General features: G+C 34.8%; 1 protein-coding gene across 1 annotated transcript in view; it reads right to left on the bottom strand.

The window, feature by feature from the left end:
* Positions 1–401: 401 nt before the first annotated feature.
* Positions 402–24,580, bottom strand: part of LOC131695293 (bumetanide-sensitive sodium-(potassium)-chloride cotransporter-like) — a 48,817-nt gene continuing 24,638 nt past the window's right edge. The window contains exons 6-8 of the mRNA XM_058983763.1: positions 17,692–17,786; positions 2,348–2,765; positions 402–2,279 (exon numbers count right to left, since the gene is read on the bottom strand). Of these exons, the coding sequence (XP_058839746.1) occupies positions 2,035–2,279; positions 2,348–2,765; positions 17,692–17,786 (758 nt within the window). The 3' untranslated portion in view covers positions 402–2,034. The remainder of the gene's footprint in view (positions 2,280–2,347; positions 2,766–17,691; positions 17,787–24,580) is intronic.

The raw sequence follows: 24,580 nt of genomic DNA, 5'->3' as shown, positions 1-24,580 counted from the left end.
ACGTGGATTGGCTTTTCTGTTTGCTTTTGCTTCTCACAAGATTCAAATAATGTGCTAATGTTCCGGGTGGGCCATACCATCTCGATGGCCGCTGATACTAGGCGCTAATGTTTTCATATTATCTGGGTTGATATACGGAAAAATTTGTTCCTAATTTTGAATTATTCAAGTTTTTACCCCAAAAAATCATGCATGTCTTTCTCCTGTAAACTGTTCACTTTTCCGAAGAAAATATGGTTGTGTTTGTGAATGTTCTTGAACACTGTGATGTCAAAATTAGATAGTTAAAATATTTGGCAACACTGCCACTATACTCATAGAAGTCAGATTTTTTGCAGAAATAACATTGCCACTGCGTGAGGCTTTCTTTTTATTCTATAGCAGTAAGTATTCTGCCTGCATTCAAAGCACCTATATGCATTTCAGAAATGTATATCTTACTCTTCTAACTATCGATCGAACGCTGATTACAAAAATGAGACCATTCAAGCAGGACGTCTAGTTTCTCCCCACAAGAAATGCATTTAAGGCACATGAGACTCCGTTGCACAGAGACGAAAAATTTACAAAAACCATTCCAGTTAAGTGAATATGAAATTGGTACCGATTGGTTGTCAATTGGTTTTTATTATATCTTTTTTATTGGTTAATCTTTTGTCTTCATCACACATAAATGGATACTGCATATGCTTGCCTATCCTAAATCAAGGAGCGTTAATTAAAAAAAAACGGACCACCAATAAACTTTTCCAATAGGGAGTAATGCGGTGGAAGGACTATTTTTAAATTCAAAAATATGAACAGCATATCGACGTATTCTTGAATGATCAGCCTAAAGGAATTCGAATGTTTCAGTAGGAATATTTACAAAAAAAAATTCTAAACATGTGCTGCTTTAAGCACAACCTCTGCTCGTGCTTTAAACAGCCTGACAAAAATTGGCGAACCTTATGCTATACATATATTGTGTTTGTGTCAGTGAAAAGCCGTAAAAAAGAATGAAGAATCTTTTTACTAAATTTGTCTCAATTGCTTTGAGTCAATTGTTTTATTGACTTTTCGTAAAATTGGTTTAAGAACATAGCGGAAATTGGATGCTCAGATATATGAAAGCTTCGGGTAACGATTGGATATTTCGTGGCTCTGCTCCGAACGAAAACATAAATGTTTGTTTGGTGGAGGAGGAATCGAGAATATAGGTACAAACAAAAAAATCTTTTCTGATCCTCACAGTGCCATTGACAGTATCCACACTGGAAAACATCATCACCCTGGGAAATTATATGCAAACAACTATGATTTAAGAGCATCCTCTCGAGTGTTTTATATCACGCTTCGTGGGAGTGTGCCGAATCGGATTTCATTACTCTATTCATTGTGGTTTCCACTCTAATTTGCGCGCCGTCAACTTTTGCACTATTTAGCTGGCTCGTGATTGTAATTATTTCTATGCATAACAAAAAGCTAAACTTTAACAATTGTGCGGTAAATTATACTTTGCTGTGTGAAATGCAATACTGACTTTCGGGGGGTGAAAAACTTTTCCTACTCACTAGCTCGTAGATAAATGTACTTAGACGGTACTAAAATGAATCTGTGTGTTTATCGTTTGACGGAAATCTCCCTTCCACTTCCACCAATTATAGGTCCGGGAATAGTGAGATATAGCGGGCATCGTTAGTTCGTTTTCAGGCACATGTATTATGTAACTGATATGTTGATGTTTTGCAAATCGCCTTACCCCGCCTCTCTTTCTCGGATAATCGGTAGCTAAGCAGCAACCGACAAAGTGCAACAAACACACTTCCGTTAGGAATATGCAACATTGTTCCTAATGATGAAAACATGGAATAAATTACTAGAATGTAGGTACTTTGCTGGATAAAACTAAGTTTGGAAACCACACTAGTGAAAATAAATGAAACGTATCATGAGTTATCAACAGTTAAAACATTCCAAACAGATAATGTAAACTGCACAGTTTTCTGTTCGTAACACCTGTTGGCCACACTGCATCAATTGCCACTCTCCAGCCTAGGAGTAGAATGTCAGAACACTGGTCTGGTTGCCTCGCACAAACAAGAATGGTGGCAGTCCCTGGCTCAGCGTTTCCAGCCAGGCGATGTAGAGCGGTGCGGAAACGACGCCTTTCCGAGGCATGGGAAGAGTCATGACAACCAGATCCGATTTGGTGGATTGCTCCAGAAGATACTCTCGCAGATTGAGGTGACGGTTGGTTTTGTCCTGAACCGCCAGCAGTTCGGCTTCGGAGATTTGACCTGTGTCAAAACGAAATAAGAGTCTCATTTACTATGTTGCCTTCATACGAACAATTGATTATCTTTACCTGGTTCATCACCCGTGAAATCTTTAATCAATCCCTTGAAGAAGTTTACCGTACTCTGTTCCGGTTTTTTCGTCACATCCGGAAGCAGTTTCAAGTCCGAGTAATCGATGCGGAACTTGGCCAACAAACTGGCCATATTTCGTTGCTCAAACTCCAGCTCGGCTTTTCGATTGGCCAGCGCAAATACACGAAGCTTGCAGTCGCTCCAGTTTCTCCTGGTGCTGATGATGTACGGAAGAAGTAGCGTAAGACCGCCATCGTCGTAGAGCCACCATACGTCAATGATACCGTTTTTCTTCTTGCTGGTAAACAAACTCAACTCGTCCAGAATCTCTTTCGGTAGTTCAACACCTCCAGGACCTCGGTAGAGAAGTGCGGGATCGTTGTGCGTGCGCTTCAGTGAACGTTGATTCGTTTCCTGAAATATTGGCAGATTGATCGTTATTGAGTTCTATTGGAAAAACAAACAAAGTCAAAGATGTTGCAGTAGGGTTTTGTCGTTGTCATTGTTATTAGCCCTGATTGACAAGCATTCGTTCACTTAACCCTCAGCTTAGTGGCTTACATAGCCAAATCGAAGATAAACTCAAGTTGGGTCGGTCAAGAATATATCATTTATCAAAACTATCTAAACCATGTACCATTTATCAAGGCTATCAAAACGATTGCTTAAAGATATCAAGTGATAATTGACGAAATAGCAAACGGTTCCAACTAATAAGTTGTATCTTCTATTGTGTTTTAAATTACAATAAGCGAATGTATTTATTTATTTATTCTAAGCCAGGACGATTCGTTAAATTAAAAAAAAATGATCAAATTTAAATTAAATGATAAAATTTGTATGCAATTTATGCAAGACATGTTGAAGGATATCGTAAGAGAAACTTTTGTACGCAATTACATTCGAAATATTTCTTTCATTTTTAGGTATTATTGACACAAAATTGGTTTCTCGCTATATATTTTTTAACATTAATTTTTGTTTTTGTGAAAAATGTTCCTGAAACCTTGATTATGATCTAGTTGCAGGGCCGGCGGAAAGCGTGGGTAGTATGGGTAGTACTGCCCATACCGAAAATAACCGAGTGGGTAATTACCCACTCGAAATTTTGAACCATTTTAGAAAACTTAGATGCGCAACGCATGTATCTCGCACTACACACATTTGCAAACATCGATGTACCACAATTTCATTTGCATAAACGAACGTGATTTAATGTGAATGTAATGTAAGCGTGTGCATTGCGAAAAGGGAAAAATCGTTACTAATGGACCGCTCACCCTATGCTTTCTACCCACTCGAGCGTAAAGTTTTTCGCCGCCCCTGTCTAGTTGTCGTGGTTGTGAATTATTTACTTCACGATACCAAAAAATGGATACTTAATCTTTAATGAGCTCATAAAATTCAGATTAGGGTTGCATAAGTTCGAGGAAGTGAGACTTCACTATAGTACAGGACAGTTTGGTATCGCATAATGAACCAACTACTATAGGCGTTACGGAAGAGTTTGTTGCGTTCAACACTCATACTGCAGTCAGTTTTTCTAGAAGATTCTCACTTCCTGAACAGAACAGTTGTGTTCATCTAATAATTGTAGCAACCTATATATAGTACAAATTGCAATCAGAACAGTCAGTCATTATTCATAGTTAATCAGTATCAATAGTTACTCCTAATAACTTGTAACAAACCTTATCATACTACAAGGTCACAATATAGAAGAAAATGAATTACATACAGAATAGTGCCACGTTTTATACTGAACAGTTTGGGCTTATAATAAGTGCCTAGTTCTACTGAATAAACCCACGGAATTTATCTAAGTGACCGCGAGTTCTTACTGCACCGTGAACCGAACAGTTTTCCCTCGTCATAAAATCCGACAGCTCTACAGACGTTGATGTGCGGAAACAGACCCATTCCTGCCTTTTCATTCATAATATATTGGTCATTTCAGATAACAATGAAATAGATTTCATATAGTATATAGTATGCAATTTTGTGCATGTTCTTTGTATTTTTATGTGAAAAACTTCCCCGAACTGTAAACATTATTCATGAATCCGTTTTGTTGCCTGAACTAGTTCTTGCGTTATAGTACATATGATAATCACGTTCTTAGAAGATATCTCTCATAAGTTTCACTTTCATGATATTGTACATTTCAAATAACTTAAACCATGGTGTTGCTAATTTTTCTATTATCTATTACACAAATATTATTTATGCGTACAATTTTGTTCCATTTAGGGTTCGTCGCGGTTGCGGTGCGGTATTTACCGCACCCATACCGCAAAAACTGCGGTGTGGTGAGACACGTTTTCCCGCGGTTGCGGTGCGGGAAATGAGCTTTTACCGCGCGGTTTTACCGCAACCGCACTTCAAAAAATAATTGATAAAGTCTGCAGTCTGCATTAAAAAGTGAGTTAAAACTATGACTTTTACCATTTGAGACAGACGCAGCTAAATTTATTTTCTTAACTAATGATTAGCAATGATATTATAATGAAAATCCCTCTGCCAGAACGTTTGAGTTTTACTTATTACCCTACAATAGAGAAACATAACAAACATTTAATTGTTCTAATTTCCATAGACTTGACAAAGATTTGAACAGAAATTCGAATATAATCTGTATGCGTCCTATCGCTACTTGATTTTTTACATTTTGGTTATTCTAATATGATAAAACATACTGTTACTAAGAAATAAAATTTATAAGCTGTGTCCAATATAATTTGGCGCCATTATTTTTGCGACACATTTTGCACACTACTATTTTATAAGTAAAAGTAAAAATTTACAAACGAACCTTTTCAAATACATAAAACGCGAAATCCAATCGTGGAAAAACAATTTAATTGTACTGTCAAATTCAATTAAAAAATGCATAATTTCTCCCGATTCCTCTTGGCAATCGTGGAATTATGAATAGTTTTCGATGACATTTTCTCAACTGTGAATTTTGATTAATTTGGAGAACTTAAAGATGAACTAATAATACTGAGATATAAAAACAACCCAAAGAATGTAATTATCATCATCAAAACAAACGAATTTGGAGGAATTGGCAGTAAAGGAGACAAATGTATGAAAAGCGTCCAAAATAAGGAGAAGTCCAAATTAGGCTGATTTCCTTATCATTTGTTCTTCAATATCGCATTTCTATCTCTTTTGATTTCTGTGTAAATTTGAAATGAATTTTTCTGCTGTCCGTTTTATAAGACTCTATCTCAAAAAGTATTCTACATAACTTTGCTTCGCGTACGTCCATTATTCGTAAAACTGGGAATATTTTCTACCAAATTAATATTTTTCAGTTAGCAGTATTTTTTAACTTTTTGGAAGTAAAGCTTTCAAAGTTGGTGTAAGGTATTGCGATTTTTTGTTTTTCTCCAAGCCTCCCTTGATATTGTGACAAGTGTGAAAGTTAGCCCAAATTCCAAATTGTGGAACAATTTTTGACCCCTGCAAACTATAATTGAAGTTTTTGCCATTGGCATTATGGAAAAATATTAGAAAAAATACATAAAATGCATAAAATGCTTGAACTTTTAATCTAGCCATTAGAAAATTACAGCTCATACATTTCTTAAGGAAGCAATCTCAGCATTTGAATAAGAATACATCCGTTTGTTGAAAAATTCGAAGTTAGGGTTTTGGGGCATTTTGTTCCTAAAATCCCCTATTTCTAATAACATTTCTGCTATATGCTGTAAATCATACATCATTTGCAGTTTTTCAAATATTCAACAACTCTGTACTGGTAGAGATGGGATGGATTCCTGATTAGATGTTTTGCGTAGAACGATTTTTTCGTCGTTGGCGTCGTTCTTATTGATGAAATTCAACATGTTTTACATTTCTTACAAAAGAAATGTATAGGATCCAATATTGTCAAAAACCAGCCGGAATTACGGATTTCTTACTGGGTGGGTTGGATAGCGAAATAAAAATTTTAGGAAGTTTCCGGATTCGGCTTAGTTACCTGATCCGGCACAGTTCCCGATCCGGACCAGTTCTCGGATCCGGATCAGTTCCCAAATCCAGACCTCCCGAATCCGGACCAGTACCCAGATCTAGCCCATCCCCTTTTCCCCTGTCAAAGTCCGGACCTGAACCAGGCCCAGACTTGGTGCTTAGATCCAGACAAGTGTCTGGATCCGGACCCTCGATTCGGACACGTGGATCCAAACCATAGGTCTTGCTTCCCGTAAATGACGGGAAGGACTGTTCATGTTTTGTGCAGTCGCTATCTTGCTGTTAACGTCCATGATAGAAAAGAAATTTCAATTTAACACCGGCCGAAGTACCCCACCACTATCCCGAGTCGTTTTTTTTTCTGACTGTGCTTTGAAGCTAGCCAAGTGTGAGCCGATCTTCAAATACGGAATGTGTCGTGTAGAAAAAATCGATTCTCGTCTTTATCTCCATTGTATTCACTTCGCTTGATGCGCAATACAATGACAAGCGATGTTGCACACACTTCCAGGCAATCCGACGCGTTAATATTTATTGAATAAGAATTGAAGAAACATGAGTGCGACACAGAGAAAATTTGAAGCATAGTCAGACCACTTTTGCAGCGAAAGGAGAGCGGTAACCTAACTAAACCCTATGCTATTTATTTACAAATACACAACAAAAATTACTACACCTATCTGGACTAATAACAACGTTCATGGACTATTATTTAAACGAAATTTACATCAAAAACATGAACGAGCATAATGAACAGCGGTGAGTTATGTTGCAATAACAATACACTCTACGGAGAGAGTACGCACAAATAGGTATATTTCCACCCAGTGCTAAATTGTTACTCTGACGGGTTACATTGCATCCCAGAATTTAGGAGCCACCCCCTATTTCGCAATCAAGGCCCTTCTCGGAGACTACACCATCAATCTCTACTTTCCGGGCGGACAAAATGCTTTTTCGTACACGGTCGAGTGTTGTTTAGTTAGATCACGCGATTTATCGATGACGTTAAATGGCTTGTCTTTGGTCCGGAAGTAGACCATCCGGGGGCCGGTTGCATTAGATATAATTTGTATCGGAAATGAGACTTATTGGTATTATTTTTGCCATCGGAGAAATATTCAAATCGACCTCCACTAAGCCTGAAAGAATGTTGGTCGCCGAAGATACCCATCGGCTCACAGCTTCAAAGCACAGTCAGAAAAAAAGCCGACTCGGAATAGTGGTGGGGTATTTCGGTCGTAGTTAAATTGAATTTATTTTCCATCATGAACGTCAACAGCAAGGTAGCGGCTGCACAAAACATTATCAGTCCTTCCCGTCATGTACGGAAAGCAAGACATATAGTTTGGATCCAGGTATCCGATCCGAGAGCACCAAATACGGGCCTGGTCCAAGTCCTGACCTCGTAAGGGGAAAAACGGATGGGATCCAAATTCGGGAACTTGTCCGGATCCGGAAACTGGTCCGGATCGGGAACTAGTCCACATCCGGAAACTGAAACTGAAAGGTCTAAATTTGGGAACTGGTCCAGATCAGGAGCTGTGTCGGATCCGGAAACTAGGTCGGATCCGAAAACTGCCTTTGCCGGATTTTTCTTTCACTATCCAAGTTACTCTATAAAAAATCCGTAATTCCGTCTATTTCTACCAAAATTGGTGCAGATTCCGGCCTGAATTTGGGTAGAAATCAGCCAGAACTCCGGCTGGTTTGACTCGATACTAATACTATTATAGAAATCGACAGAATTATCCTACATCGTCATTCCACCGTTTACTACCTTTGCCGTAATATGAGTTTAATACCATTATTCCGTGTCGTTTTTTCTGACTGTGTTTTGAAGCTAGCCGTGAACCGATTTTCAAATACGGAATGTGTCGTGTAGAAAAATCGAGCCTCGTCTTTATCTCCATTGTATTCACTTCGCTTGATGCGCAATACAATGGATGACAAGCGACGGTGTGTACAACAATCCGACGTGTTAATATTTATTGAATAAGAATTGATGAAACATGAGTGCGACGCAGAGATAGATTTGAATGTGTTGGTATTGCCGTTTGGGGAATTTTTTGTTGGGACCGCACGGTGTGTTTGGTAGAACAATTTTATTCGAAAAAAATCGGCATCGCTAAAACTTCAAGCATATGATAGAATCGGCTTTTCTCTTTCATTTGAAAGTAAAATTAAAATATTCTGTCGGAGGCTCCAGAACAACTTTTTATTTTAAAGTTTTTTTGTTTGGTTTTTCAATGAAACTGTTTCACATTTTTACCCCTAGGTAGTACTTTTGACATTCAAATATTACCAAAAGTGAGAATCTGATGGACAATTTAATGTTGTACAACTTTGTAGAAAACTACATCCCGATCTAAAATGGCCAGAGAAAGCTATTAAATTTTTATCAAAGTTTCTAGATTCGGACGGGGCGTATTGATAAAGAAGCTTTATTCCAAAAACATTTTCATTTGTAAAAGAATGGATTGTCTTATTTTAACAGTGTGCTCAGAAGAACCTGAATGATAGCAAAGTCCCACCTTTAAGCGGGAAAAATATAATTCCAGATTCCACCGTTTTATGCGCACCAATGATATTTTAGGAGCAAAGAGATATCGAGAAGAGTAGATAAAATTTGAACGAAATTAAGACACTTTTGAAAGATGCTGGGTAATGCAGCAAAATGAAACCGTTTTTTCTGTCACAGATATATTTGTTTCTTCTTTTTTTCTTCACTCATTCTGGAGTATGCTTGATGTAATCTTGAATCAACCTTTTTGCTCGTTAGCATCTTGTGAGATATATTTGGCCTAAATTTTAACTTTATATTTGATCAAATTCGATTAGGTGCTCAGTCATTTGATTTGATTTCGATTGAGAATCCTGATTGACAGTTTCATGAATGATAGAAAAATAATTCGATGAGATTTATGTTCAAGTTTGTTAACTTTTGGGAATCGCTGTACATTGAACAGAAATCGCAATAGTAAATGAGAAATAAATATTTTGTCTATTGTACGAAGATAGCGATCTCAATATAAATGTAGATATAGAAAGTATCACCTTTACCCGAAAGACGTATCGTGTGACGTTATGTTTGCAGATTCAGAACTGAACTGGCAACTCTGTCTTCTTGATATGTTGTCTTTGCTCTTATCCCATATTATGAGGAAAATCTTCAATAAACAGACTTGTATTACTTTGAGAATTTACTAAATGTATGGTCCAGCCTGATATTTTCTTGTTCGTTTTTTTGTGATCCGTGTTCAACGTTTAATGACTCCGGAATTTCTTCTTAAAGGAAATTATGAAATTTAGTTTTGTTCTTTTTTCTAAGATTGTGTGAAGCGTGTTCGATTTGGAAATAAAATAAGAGGACAAGTAAAACTCTACATCTATAAATTCTGATGAAATGAAAAAGAAAACAAACATAGATCCAAAACTCGAAGACCTTTTTTCACTTTCGATCATCTTTCTTTTAATGTTGATAAGGACAAATAGATTCTTAGGATTCTCAACCCAAAATTGCAATAAAATCCGTTTATTACATTGACTTGAACTGTTGACTCTAGTTCATTCAAATATAAAGCTTTGAATGTAAGCTAATTGAATTTTACCAGGCAGGATAGGAGCAGGAAGAAGGGTCATTCTAGTTTACATTAGCTATCTCCTAGAGCGAGAAAAGAAATGAAAAAGGCATGATAAAATCCGTGACATTAATCAAAATCTTGAAAAGGTATAAGATTATCGAATAAATTTGGACAACACCTTTCCACACCTCCTTGTTTATAATATGTCATTTTCGCCCAAGACCCGGAGGAATCTGAAAATATATTTTTTCTGCTGAGAATGGGAATTTGTATATATTGAAATTTATCTAAATTTACTGTTCATTTAAACCCAACATTTTTTGTAAGTCCTTGTTAATCGACTTCTTAACCCATAGGCCCCGCACACATCTAAAAACTGATAAAATTTTAATAACTTTCTCGGGTGATTTTACATCGATTTATAGCATTCTACGAAGTTGTAGACAATGAAATTGTTCATCAGATTCTCACTTTTAGTATTTTTTAATGTCTATAGTACCAATTAGTAGCAAAACTGCGAATTAATTTCATTAAAAAACTTAAGTTTTCAATCAAAAAACTTTAAAATAAAAAGTTGTTCTAGACCCCCCGACAGAATATTTTAATTTTACTTTCAATTGAAAGGGAAAAGTCCATTCTTTCATATCCCGAAGTTTCACGGATGCCGAATTTTTTTGAATAAAGTTGTTCGACAAAGACACCGTGACCGTTTTAGCATGAAACGTCTTACTATTAGAGCATTTTTTTCTTATTACCGTAAAGGTATTACGGCCGAATTTTGGGTGTATATATTGATTATGGTTTTCGCTTTAGTGGTTACCGGAAACCGCCATCTTTGTTTTCATGATGGCCTAAATTAATAAATTCTGGTGTTTCATGACTACTTTAAATGATACCCATATTGATAGTTGTTTTCACTGTTTCTTGGTAACCAAAGGCCGTCATCTTTGATTTCAAAATGGCCTCAATTCCTTTTAAATGGCATCCATGTTGCCCTCATCTCTGATTTTAAAATGACTTTAACCATCGAGCTTGACCTTGTGCGACCACTCCTGGCTGCCACTCCGTTATCGATCTGGACTAGCTGAAGTTGCACAGGGAATCAGAAGGCAATTATGCTTTGGATTAGGGAAACATCTTTCAATGTGCAACTCCTGGTAATCCAAAAGTGTTTATTGGTCAAAACCGACATCGGTCAGGCCCGAACGTAGATTGCAGAAGGAACGTTCGTCCGAAATTTGCTTTTGCTAGAGGTGTATGTATATACTATTGCGCACTCCACAAGTATTATGGGAGGAGGATATTTGTTAGTAACTAGATATCAACCCATCAACTCATGGACCAAAAACCAATGGCCTTACATCCATTTTCAGCTACCGTAGACGTGTCTATCTTTACCGTGACAACCGTTGTCACGGTAAAGATAGACACGTCTACCTTTATCAAGACACATGCTAGTGAACTCGGGTGATTCGTAGTTATGCTGCCTAAGCTCGACCTTCATTAGCAGAAGACAAAGATTAAGCCCGTACGATATTAAGCCTGTTCTAATGACCCTGTCACTTCTAGTTTTCCGATCTGTTTACTTCACATCCTTGCTCTCACTTGAGTACTATGGCTCTAATTTTCATAACTTTCCTTACCCAGTAATCTCTAGCTAATTGAATGTCGTTAAAATGTAAAAAAGAAAATGTTACTAACATAGTCGAAATAAAAAAAGGAAAAAATGAATAACGATGTTTGAAGTCCCAATAGTTTTCGTATACCAACTATTCGTATCTAATACTGGTTGTTAGCAGCTGGACTTAATTATATGATATTTCATGAAAGTGTATGATGTATGATCCAACGAATTATATTTGTAATTTGTAACTTTGTGATTTTATTGAGGACGACTAATTTTGTGAAATAGTTCTAGTGAGATTTTCATGACCATTATGCAGAGTTGCATGAAATTGTTAATAATTAAAGACATATGCCGAATATAAGAACCACGCAATAGATCGTGGTTCATGTAATCATCAGGAACCAAATCACGAATCCATGAAAAATATTTTACGATTAGGCAAGCACGGATATTGAATCGTGACTAATAGATTAGAAATCACTACAACTCAAAGGATTCATGAATAATGTTCCGAGTTTCGTAAAATAGTTCACACCCAATGAAAACCAGATAATGATCAAATTATAATAAATCATGAATTAGTCCGCCGTATAGTCGGATTCTTAATAATGTTCCTAAGTTTGTGGATAAAATCGCGAGTCAACCTTTGGTTTTGTGGATAATGTAATCATAACGTTGTGAACTAGTTCCGTACAGAAAATCGATTTGGTACTATGGCGGAAACCTGACTGAAGTTCACAAAACAAATACAAATATCTCCGCTGATAAAAGCATTATGCAGACGTTAGTCTAGGGTAATTGCACATCATTATAAAATACATGATTTTTGTTCATGGTACTGTTTTCATAGTGAAATTTCGCGAAAGAAAACGAAAATTGCCCCGAGCGCAAAAAAAATACTTTATGGAGTTGCAATTTATATTCGTGAAAATCATAAGCTACCACCGATCGGTTACATTTACATGATCTAGATCATACAGTCTCGTTTGTCCGTGTAAAAAATCATCAGTAAGCCTGAAAATCATGACTAAGCTTCTGATATGATGTCGGCAAGAGAATATGATGAATTTTCATTCATTCAATGACCTACAAATATTTGTAACTCAACTTGTTGAGAGCGTCGAAGTTTCGCTGATGCTGAGCTGTTCGTCCCTCAAACGTACACTTAATAAAACCTAAAAATCAAATGTAAAAATATGCTGGTCTTCAAACTCACGCAGCGCGCTGAAATTTTCGGAACGACTGTTTGATATAGCCAAAAAATTGCAGCGTGGTTTGATCGCTATTAGACGAGAAAATTGAAATACACCAGCATGCACCAGTTTCCTCTGCCTCGCACAAACACTGTTTGTCTGTCTACCACTATCGGGAAAAGCTAGAAGTTATCCGGAGCAAACTGGGAAAAAGTTACTCCTTCGGTTCTCGTTTTTTTTGTTTTCTTTTGTACTAAACCGGAGTAAACAGGAGCGACTATGTTCTGCTCCTGTTTGTTCCGGTGTATCTGGGAGTAAGAAGTAAGTGCTGAAACAACTCAAATGCTAACCGTACATTCTTCTACCATCTAACACAAACGATAGAGAAATATTACTATTTTGCTTTGCCCTAAATTAATTTCATCGTGTTTGAGGTAAATTTCATTAATTTTGGGAGAAATTGCATTCCTTTCGTTGTACATATACCGTTTTCGGTTGGAGAAAGAAGGTTGTTCAGATGCTTGATTACCTTTGGGTAAGTAATAAAATCACTCTTGTATATCAGATCCAAACAAAAATCTACAATCTCCAGTAGTGCAGATTCGCTCGATCACTACACTGCACAGTGGTCCAGATCGCTAATTTAGGAGGAATTTTTACTTTCTGACAAACCTGTATAATTTAGCCGTATCATGTCTTAGGATGAATTTGTGTACTTTAGAAGATGCTTCTTTTTATTGGAATAGTTAGTAGGGTGGTTCTAATTTATCTAAAATACGAAAATAAACTTTTTACTGATGAAAGATAGAGCTCCACAGTCTTCCACAAAGTTGTAAAGTAACTTATTTTGAATAAATTTGTTGAACATATTAAAGCTCTATCTCTTTTAGTTTTTGTTATACAAGAAATTTAAAAAAAAAGATTAGGGTGTTCCTGAAAAAAACGTTTTTTTAGTATAACTTTCGTATCTTTTACTTTTTGTTAACACAACCTTTGAACAGCTTATTGAAAACTTCAAGCCGAGTATTTTTCTCCAAGACACCGAAGGTCTAACTTTTTTCTTTAAAAAGTTATGGACACTTTTCGTTAAAAAAAAAATAGCCTATTTCAAGGCTCAATATCGCTGATGCGGGCACCTAAAATTGAATTCTGTTTCCACCACATGAAAGACCATACTTATTAGTATATTTGAGCAAAAATTGGCGAATACGATATTTTTTTAAAATTTGCAATTTAGATTTAAAGTTTGTAGTTTTGCAGGTTCAACGCATTAAAGCATTTACACACATATCGTTGTATTATGAAAAAAGCCACTTTCAAATATCATTCTCTCATCGCAGCAAGCTTTGCATAAGTGAAACGACTGTCAAAAAAGGTTTCTGATTTTATTCGTTTTAAATAAAACTAGTAAATATGGATATTAGTCGAAGAGAGTTGGCGAATTTGCTTATTGCTGGTAAAAAGACAGATGAACTGCTTAAGTTCATTACAAGTAGTAATCCAAATGTAAAATTGAGACTTGTTAATGTTCGAAAGAAATTTTATATTTTGTTAAAACAACCTTTGAACAGCTTTTAGAAAACTTCAATCCACGTTTTTTCATAACTCTGAAAGTCTAACTTTATACTTTCAAAAGTTATGGAAACTTTTCGCTCATAAATAGCCCTTTTTCAAATGTCATTATCTCTGATTGGGGCAAATAAAAGTAAGTTCGGATTGAACCATAGAAAAGAACATACTTTTAAGTATATTTGAGCAAAAATTGGAAAATATTATTTTTTTAAGCATGTAATTTTAAATTTACTAACCAAAGTTTTAAATTTTATCGCATAGCGACATAAAAGAAATTGCCTAAAGCCTTTGTATTTCCTTTTCTGTTTTGCTTACATATCAACAATACAGAATGTGTTCATTAAAAATAATTTGGCTATGACAACAATTTATGATTTATATAAGGAGAATTTATTCAATGCCAATTAATTCAAAAGTAGATGCATTGCATTTTCAGGTATATCCAGCGGTGCTCGTTGAATTCGACGTTTACATTTAAGAGAAATTATAGGATCTGATGAAACAAGAAGTCTCTTGAAAACGTCATCAAGATTGACGAGTCGATCGAATTTGCGTGCGTGGAATTCTCGGAATCTGCGAATACTTTTATTCCTGGTTTCTTGAACTTCTTCACTCCACATACCTACTGGCAGCATGTTATGTTGAATAATGCTTCCTCCATGGACCAGGAGTTTATGCACGGTTGGTGAGAGAGCGTACCAACCATACAGGCGTACATAAAGCGTGTATCTTCGGCGTAACTCCGGTAAGCATCCGCGTTAATTCCCAATTTGCTGTTGATGATTGTTAATAGCACATACATACGTTCTAGCAACATTTCGTCCAACCCGGTTTCTTCTGCAACGACATCTCGGTTTCTGAAAAATTTTCGAGCTGTGTTACCATCGTTAGAATTTCCGCCACCTGGCAAAGGTTCGCTAATACGAAGACCTAAACGGTCACGTAACGCTTGTCGAATTTTTATTTGTCGTTCCTTAAGCTCGCTGGTATTTTTGCCTACGCGCCAGCGCGGTTTTGCTAGAGCTAAACGGTAAGCAATATTCAATAGTAACTCCATTGCTCGTATTAATGCATGTAAAGGTGAAAAAACATATAAACTATCCGGTGGATCGCTGGCTTCCAGTAAAGGATCATTCAATCGCTTTCCGGAGCGTTTGCATATATAACACGCTTGAGACGGTGTGCCTGTTACGTCATTCACTACCTTCGTATCAACCATGGAAAATATGAAGCTTGAACTAATCGGAATCTTGCGCATATTAACATTTACTATAGTCGGGACTAATTCATCGATTTGCTTGTTCATCGCGGCAACTTCATCCTTTGTTAGTTCAGGATTTTCCTTCTTGAAAATTAATTTTACTGGTCGGCACAGGGATACTGAAGATGGAAAATCATTATTCCAAAGAATGCAATCTCTTGACTCATCTTTCCGGCGACTAACTACACGTAAAGGTACTATAGATAGAGCAAATATATGCGAATCGTTATACTCGAATAGTTCTCCATTTTCATCTTCGTCAACGCACATTTGCTTGTATCTATGTTCAAGTGGAAAAGAGACTGTCAGTCAAAGTTTAGAAGAAAAATAATGTTGCCTACCGGGAATGGTTGCTGCTTCCATCGCAGCCCCACTTAAAGATAACAAACGTATTATCCTCAGGATGCAGTGGTAGAACTCCAATATTCAGAAACGAGATGAGTCGTTCCACGGTATGGTTAACAAGAGCTTGAAGGGGAACATACGCACAAGAAGGCTGAACAGAAATTCCTGAAAAAAATTGTTGATTCAGGGACGAATCTTTGAGAATAGTACATACCGATCGGATAGCATAGTTTCTTTTCTTCTACTATTTTATTATACGCGGGATAAATGTCCAAACCCTTCTGCATAACTGAGCTGCGTATGTTTTGGTACTGCGCCTTAGAAAAATCATTTTCACAAATAAATCTAAGTGCCTCCTCCGCAGTAAACGCTTCTGCAATCGGGACAGCCATAGATCCTAAATTCTCTACGGTAGATCTGACGGGACTTTTCGACAATCGTTCGATTTGTCTGCCAACTAAACGGAAACCAGTAGAATTAGCGTTGACGGCTGACGCTAAACCAAGTTCTTCCGTGGAATACTTATCGCGCAACTTTCCTAATCTTTATTTTATTTTGGCTCTGCGACATATTTCGGAAAATGGTTTCCTCTTTCGGCCTTTACCTTTACCTTCGACTTCGAATCTTAGCTTTCCTTCAAGCCACACAAAATTTTCCAGCTCAAACCGAATTTGCGTGCGCTTACTCCGAATCCACAACCTTCTAAATTCCAACATGAAGATTTTTATTTTCTTCCGAGCACTAACAAGTCTCAATTTTACATTTGGATTACTACTTGTAATGAACTTAAGCAGTTCATCTGTCTTTTTACCAGCAATAAGCAAATTCGCCAACTCTCTTCGACTAATATCCATATTTACTAGTTTTATTTAAAACGAATAAAATCAGAAACCTTTTTTGACAGTCGTTTCACTTATGCAAAGCTTGCTGCGATGAGAGAATGATATTTGAAAGTGGCTTTTTTCATAATACAACGATATGTGTGTAAATGCTTTAATGCGTTGAACCTGCAAAACTACAAACTTTAAATCTAAATTGCAAATTTTAAAAAAATATCGTATTCGCCAATTTTTGCTCAAATATACTAATAAGTATGGTCTTTCATGTGGTGGAAACAGAATTCAATTTTAGGTGCCCGCATCAGCGATATTGAGCCTTGAAATAGGCTATTTTTTAACGAAAAGTGTCCATAACTTTTTAAAGAAAAAAGTTAGACCTTCGGTGTCTTGGAGAAAAATACTCGGCTTGAAGTTTTCAATAAGCTGTTCAAAGGTTGTGTTAACAAAAAGTAAAAGATACGAAAGTTATACTAAAAAAACGTTTTTTTCAGGAACACCCTAATCTTTTTTTTTAAATTTCTTGTATAACAAAAACTAAAAGAGATAGAGCTTTAATATGTTCAACAAATTTATTCAAAATAAGTTACTTTACAACTTTGTGGAAGACTGTGGAGCTCTATCTTTCATCAGTAAAAAGTTTATTTTCGTATTTTAGATAAATTAGAACCACCCTAATAACTATTCCAATAAAAAGAAGCATCTTCTAAAGTACACAAATTCATCCTAAGACATGATACGGCTAAATTATACAGGTTTGTCAGAAAGTAAAAATTCCTCCTAAATTAGCGATCTGGACCACTGTGCACTGGAATACATTCTAACTGGTTGTAGGGCGTGTGTGTCGGTACAGACTCTACGCTGTCCAGATTGTGTGCGGACAGCGCCTAGAGTCGAATAATTCAATCATGTACATGTACATAGCACTGCGAAATACTTACGTTAAGCAGTTTGGCATTGATATCCAACGGATCCGGCATGCCGGATACGGTCTGGTTTCGGGGCGTTCCAACGGTTAAATCACTGGTGCTGCTGGCTGTGCGAAACAAAACAAAAAATACATATCGGTTATTCCACGCGGTTTGGCAGTTTTTAATTAAATCCAGCTAGGGAACAATCAGGGATCGACAAAATATTACCCGAGCATAGATGGGAGCGCCGGACTTTAATTTTAATTTGGAATGCTCGGAATTTGGGAGTTCAGACATGTTTAATGCTTGAGGAAAGCAAGCGAATTCGCTTGAACTGCAGCCATGATTGAATACCCAAATTTTCTAGAATAGAATCAAAGCTTTCAAAATATAGCAATGTGTTATGAAGCTGCTTAAAAATTATCTAAAATTAATTAAATTTGCTTTCTCATTAAAAATGGTCTGTTAAGTTTCTTAAAAGGAAACTTAACCTTATTTATGATGTATTAAGTATTATGTATTATGAGTTCGCATTACAACGCACAGAAATAAATTTACGCAATCGAGAAATTCTACTCAACCTTTGAGTAACGCGAAGTTATTTGAAAACGTGAAATTGTAATACCAAGGTTTGTGCGACATCTGCCCAATATTGAAAGCTTAAAATTGATCGTATGTCAATGTGCAAATTCACCAGAGAGTACAGGGAGAAAGACGAATAGTGAAAATCAATGAAAACAACAATTATCCCTTTATTATGATTTCAACGCTATCATTTTGACAACCGCTTCCGCTGGTAGTGCTGCTTTGAATGATTCAAATTATATTTTTTAAAACGTATGGTATTGATGTGCATTTCAAATCAAATAGATGAATTATTAGTGAAGCTCCGTTAGTTGTCATTAGTAAATAGAATGCCCCTTGCAATCACGACTTGAATAAATTCTACCAAAAATTTAGGTATTCCTTTTGATGAATGTACAATACTTATCTCCTTTACATAAAGCGCATGAGTAAGCTCGTAACAAAATTCTGTCAAAGTAATATACCTCGTTTAAACTTGTTATAGTTCTCTATTATTTTAACTATTAACGAGACCAAATTTATAACAGTTTAAAACGAAAACTGTATTCTGTTATAATTTTGTAATTTCATTCTGATCGGGTGACACTCATTTACTTCATTCGATTGGTCTACTCAATAAGGTATATTTAGCTTCGTCTACACCTATACTCTCAGAAATTGTCATACGACCATCTTACGATTCTTATTGTGACGTACCCGAATAGAAATTTACAGTAGCATTTACCCTACAAACAATCATAAGACAATCGATATTAAGGTAGAGGACGGGAATAGCGTAGTTGGTAAATCGATTGCCTCGTACGTAGTTCACCTAGGCTCGATTCCCAACCCCACACATCCCGATCAGAAACACATAACAAGAATATTTCAAAACTATATCTCTCGTTGTTACTTGTTATAATTTTCTGTTATTTTAACTACTAACGAGACCAAATTTATAACACAATTTGTTACGAAAATTGCATTTTGTTACAACCTTGTTATTTCATTCTGATCGGGATAGGGTTGGAGATTTTTCTTGAGAGTTTCCTAACCCAAAAAGAGGCGAATGATCCTAAGGTTAAAATCTCTATAAAAATTAAAAAAAGATATTAAGGTTATTACTGTTTCAACATTGTTCGGGGTACATTTGTAATAAAACTTCAAGTATTCGATTCTTAAAATAATTGTTTCGTCAAGTAATCGATTTTTCAAATGATAGATCTATAAAATTATCGATTCTTCAAATAATCGATTCTTGAAAAAATTGGTTCCTCAAACAATCATGCGATCTTCAAACAATTCTCAAAATAATCAATTCTTCAAATAATCAAATCTTCAAATTTTTGATTACTCAAATAATCGATTCTTCAAATAATCGATTATTCGTACAATCGATTATTGAAGTCATCATTTTTTTAAATAATCGATTTTGTGAAAAAAGAAATCGATCTTCACGGATTTTAACCAAATTTGGAGGGGTTGTTCAACCCAAATTTTTGTGCCAATTGACTTATCCCACGCACCATGGAAGCACCACCTGTTTTGACAAATTTCCAAAACCCTTGGTTTTCTTTTGATCTTATCATTTACTTTAGAATCAAACCGCAAGACGGCTTTTGAAGAAAATTGTTGAAAGAGTCTAGAAAATATATTATTTTTGGCGGCAGTGCTGCCAACTATTTGATTTTTTTCAGTTAAATATTAAAAGTTATTTTTTTCTCTCAATGCATGTATTTTAATTTTAAAGATTCTAATGCCATCGTGTTCTTCAGCCATTTTTACATATAAAACATTTTTAATTTCAGGGGGTGGGCGTAGCGTATTGGTAAATCGATTGCCTTGTACGCAGCGCACCTGAGTTCGAGTCCCGACCCCGCACATAGGGTTGGAAATTTTTCATAAAAGATTTTTCTAACCCGAAGAGGCGAATGACCTTAAGGTTAAAACCTCTATAATCGAAATAAAAAAAATTATAATTTCAATATAAATTGAGGGCATTCTGATATACACCGTTTTGAAGAGAAAAACTCGCAGTTTCTCAAATAAAAATCCATTTTTATTGGCCAAAATTCAGAAATTCTTCAAACGGTCATAAAAATCGACCCTGATTTGCTAGAAGCAAATAAAACTTTACAATAAATTATGTGTGAACTCAAAATACCCAAATTGGCTTTTATTGTTGTGCGCTTGGGATTTTATATGGGAAATTGCAAACAAAACAGAGTATTTCATGATTATATTAAGGTTATAAATGCTTTTTATGTAAAAATGTCTAAAGAACACGATGGCAATAGATTTTTCAAAATAAAAACATATGTATTGAGAGAAAAATTAACTTTTAATATTTAACTGAAAAAATCGATTAGTTGGCATTACTACCACTAAGAATTAATATTTTTTCTAGACTCCTTGAACAATTTTCTTCAAAAACCATCTTGCGGTTTGATTGGGTTTTGGCAATTTGTCAAAACGGGGTGCTCCCATGGCCCGAGGGGTGATTCAATTGACACAAAAATAGGGTTTTTTATATATTGGCCCTACGTGGTCGATTACCCACATACAGTTTCTAAAAAAGAGATTAGTTCAGTTGAAATTGATTAATTATTATTTCGTCATTTAATGTACCTTTTATGAACACAAATTAAAATTGAAAATGATACAACTTTCATGCATCGTTTCAATCTGTTCAAACAATTTCTTGTATTTTAATTAAATCAACCAACTTCAACTGAACTGATCGCTTATTTAGGAGCCGTAAATATTTTTGTCAAATAATTTATTCAAAAAATCAGACATTTTTATTGCTGACCATTTAATTTCGATTATTTTTCCGAAAAAGTTCGATAAAAGTCGGCCATATCCTTCCAGGCAATTTTGTTTTCTTACGAGACAACACAATATCGGACCATAAAATCGCCTGCAGATATGCATTTTACCCAACATTTGGAGCGCTATTTCGATACACGTATTTTGCTGATCAAAATTACCCCGAAAACAACGAATGAAAATTTACAATAAATTTATTTTATTTTTATAGTAAAACGAAATAAGTTACCAAACAAATTGAAAATTTTTAATCTATGGGCACCAGTACTTGTTTTAAAAATGCCATCAGTTACGTCTACTCGATTTGAAGAAAGTTATTCGAAAAACTGTAGAAAAATTGACCAATGTTACCCCGTTTTACGGTATACTCTTTTAATAATTTTTTTAATTTTGATTATAGAGGTTTTAACCTTATGGTCATACGCCTCTTTTCGGGTTGGAGAAATCTCTTTTGGAAAAATCTCTAAGCCTATGCGCGGAGGTTCGGAATCGAACCCAGGTGAGCTGCACACAAGGCAATCGATTTACCAACTACGCTATACCCCTCCCCTGTTTCGATGATTTTGTTAGAGCAATTTATCTTATCGTCTTATCGAACGTTTCTGAAAAGTCTTATTTGATCAACCCCGGTGACCAAAGATACCCCGTTTTACGGTACTCCAAATAACCGATCGTTAAAATAATATTATTCAAATAAACATTTTTTTCAAATAATCTACTCTTGAAATGAACGATTCTTCAAATAATCAATTTCATAAATAATCAAATATTAAAACAACCTATTCTTTAAAAACGATCAATTCTTATAATAATACTTTCTTTGAAAAATCGATTACTAAAACCATCGATTATTCAAATAATCGATTCTTTGAATAACCGATTCATGAAATCATTGATTCTTGAATTAATTGATTCTTCAGATAACCGATTTTTAAAATACTCGATTCTTTAAAAATCAATAATTCTTAAATTAAACAAATAGTCGATTGTACAAATAATCTGTTCTGCAAATAATCGATTCTTTAAATAATCGATTCTTCAAATAATCGATTCTTTCTATAATCGATTCTTCTGAATAATCGACTGTTTATATAATTGGTTCGTCAAAAACCGATTCTTTAAATAATCGATTATTCAAATGATCGAATAATCACGCATTTGTCAAAAGCGATTTTTTTTTAAAATAATGGGTTCTTCGCATAATCGATTCTTCAAATAATTGATTATTCAAAGAATTGATGCTGCTAATAAACGATACTTTCAATAATTCTATAAATAAATAAATAAAGATTCTTAAATAAAAATAGATTCTTCAAACAACCGGTTCTTCGAAAATTGATTCCAAAAAAACTATTCTCGAAGAAATTGATTACTTAAATAATTGTTTCTTAAACTCCTAAAGTCTTAAACAAAATAATGAAATTTTGAAATAATCGATTCTTCGAGCAATCGTTTTTTCAAACAATTTATTCTTCAAATAATCGCATCTTGAAACAATCGATTCTTCGAATAATCTATTCTTACAATAATCGATGCTTCAGTCAATTCTTGAAATAATATATTCTTCATAAAATCGATTTAAAAAAACGGATTTTTTGAATCGATTCCGCAAATAATAGATTTTTTCGATCGATCTATAATAATCGATTCTTCGAAAAATCGATTCCTTAAATAATGGATTCTTCGGAAAATTGGTTAGTAAAACAACCAATTTCTAAAATATTCGATTCTCCAAATAATCGATTATTCAAATAATCGATTCCTCGAAAAAAAATTTCTTGAAATAATCGGCACTTCGAGTAAACGATATTTCAAATTATCGATTCGTAAAATAATGATACGATTCCTAAAACAATCGAGTCATCAAATATTTAATTCTCAATGCTTCGAAGAATTGATTCTTCAAAAAATCGATTTTTCAAATATTTGATTATTGGCAAAATCGATTCCTCAAATAATCGAGTTTTATAATAATCGATTCTTAAAATTATCGATCCTTATATAATATATAATCGATTTTATAATGATGGATTCTTCAAAAAATTGATTTTTCAAAAGTAGCCAATTCTTAAAATAACTGATTCTTGAAATGATCGATTATGTACAAAACGGATCTCTAAAACAATCCATTCTCCAAATATTTTAAAAAAAATCTTAAAATAATCGATCCTTTAAATTGACGATTCTTCAAGTTATCTATTCTTCAAATTATCTATTCTTCAAGTTTTTGATTCTTCAAATAATCGATTTGTCATAATCGATTCTTAAAATAGTCGATGTTGCGATTAGCTGACCAAATAATTGATTCCGCAAATAATCCATCATCCAAATATATTTTCCTCCAATCGATTATATGAAAGAATCGTTTATTCAAATAATCGATTCTGCAAACCATTGTTTAATAATCATTTTTTAAGAGGTTACAACATTTTTACGATAAATAGAATTAAGAAACTTTACATTTTCGTACGGCATGAATCTATGATTTTATAACATCAAAGTTGCAGTATTTTGGTAGTACATTTTCCGTAAAAAAACAGGCATTAGTTTATCAAAATATATTGACATAGATCAACTAAAATCCCAAAACCCAAAAAAATAATCCATTAGTTTGGGAGTATTTCTCGCACCTTAACCATTAGTTGAACAAATATTAATTTTTTCTGCATTCAGGAACGTTTTTCCTAAAAAATCGCTGTCGTAGGTCAAAAAAATTTATTTAAAAATTATTAGGGTAAGGTGGGGCAAATCCGACCGTTGGGTAAACCCGACCCCCCTCTGTTACCGAAAATCAGAAGCACTACGCGAATAATTGTGGTATGACAGCATTTTATTAGTCTACTTTAAGATGCTCATACGACAAAACGTGTGTTTTTACAGTTTTTGATTTTACTTTTGTACATTATTGACTACAGGATATTTCTGATTCTTAAAGTGATTACATAATAAATATAAGTGGATTTAAATTCTTTGAATTAAATCCTACAAAGTGCATAGATGAATTTAGTTTAACCTTTTTCATATATTTTTTAATTGCATCGTAATGAAAAATGGCACGGTGGGGCAACTCCGACCTCAAAATAGTGGGGTAAATCCGACCGCTTTTTTGCTAAGAAAATTTTTATTTATCAAATTGAAATATATTTTTATTGTTATTATTTATTATTTTTATGCAAAATGGTTCATAATTACAAACGAAAGACACAAAAACGTGATGATTATAGTATTCGTCGAGCAATTCCTCCGATGCAAATGAGAATATCATTACGTACTACTGCTCGTGATTTTAGCATTCCAAGATTGATATTGAACTCCATTTTCTTCATGTTACAATTCAATAACACAACATTCATTGATTTATCATTGAAAAACCATAAAATTTGAGTAATATCTGCACTAAATCCACCAAAAACATAAGGGGGTCGGGTTTACCCCACCATTTTTGAAAACAGCAAAAATGAACATTTTTGTAAAACGCTTGTATCTCAAAATATTCCGAAGATACAAATAAAATGCTATATACAGA

This window comes from Topomyia yanbarensis, unplaced genomic scaffold (assembly GCF_030247195.1).
Source record: "Topomyia yanbarensis strain Yona2022 unplaced genomic scaffold, ASM3024719v1 HiC_scaffold_33, whole genome shotgun sequence".
In the NCBI taxonomy this organism is placed as follows: Eukaryota; Metazoa; Arthropoda; class Insecta; order Diptera; family Culicidae; genus Topomyia; species Topomyia yanbarensis.
The sequence above is the reverse complement of the archived record's forward strand: the minus strand, read 5'-3'. Positions and strand labels throughout refer to the sequence as shown.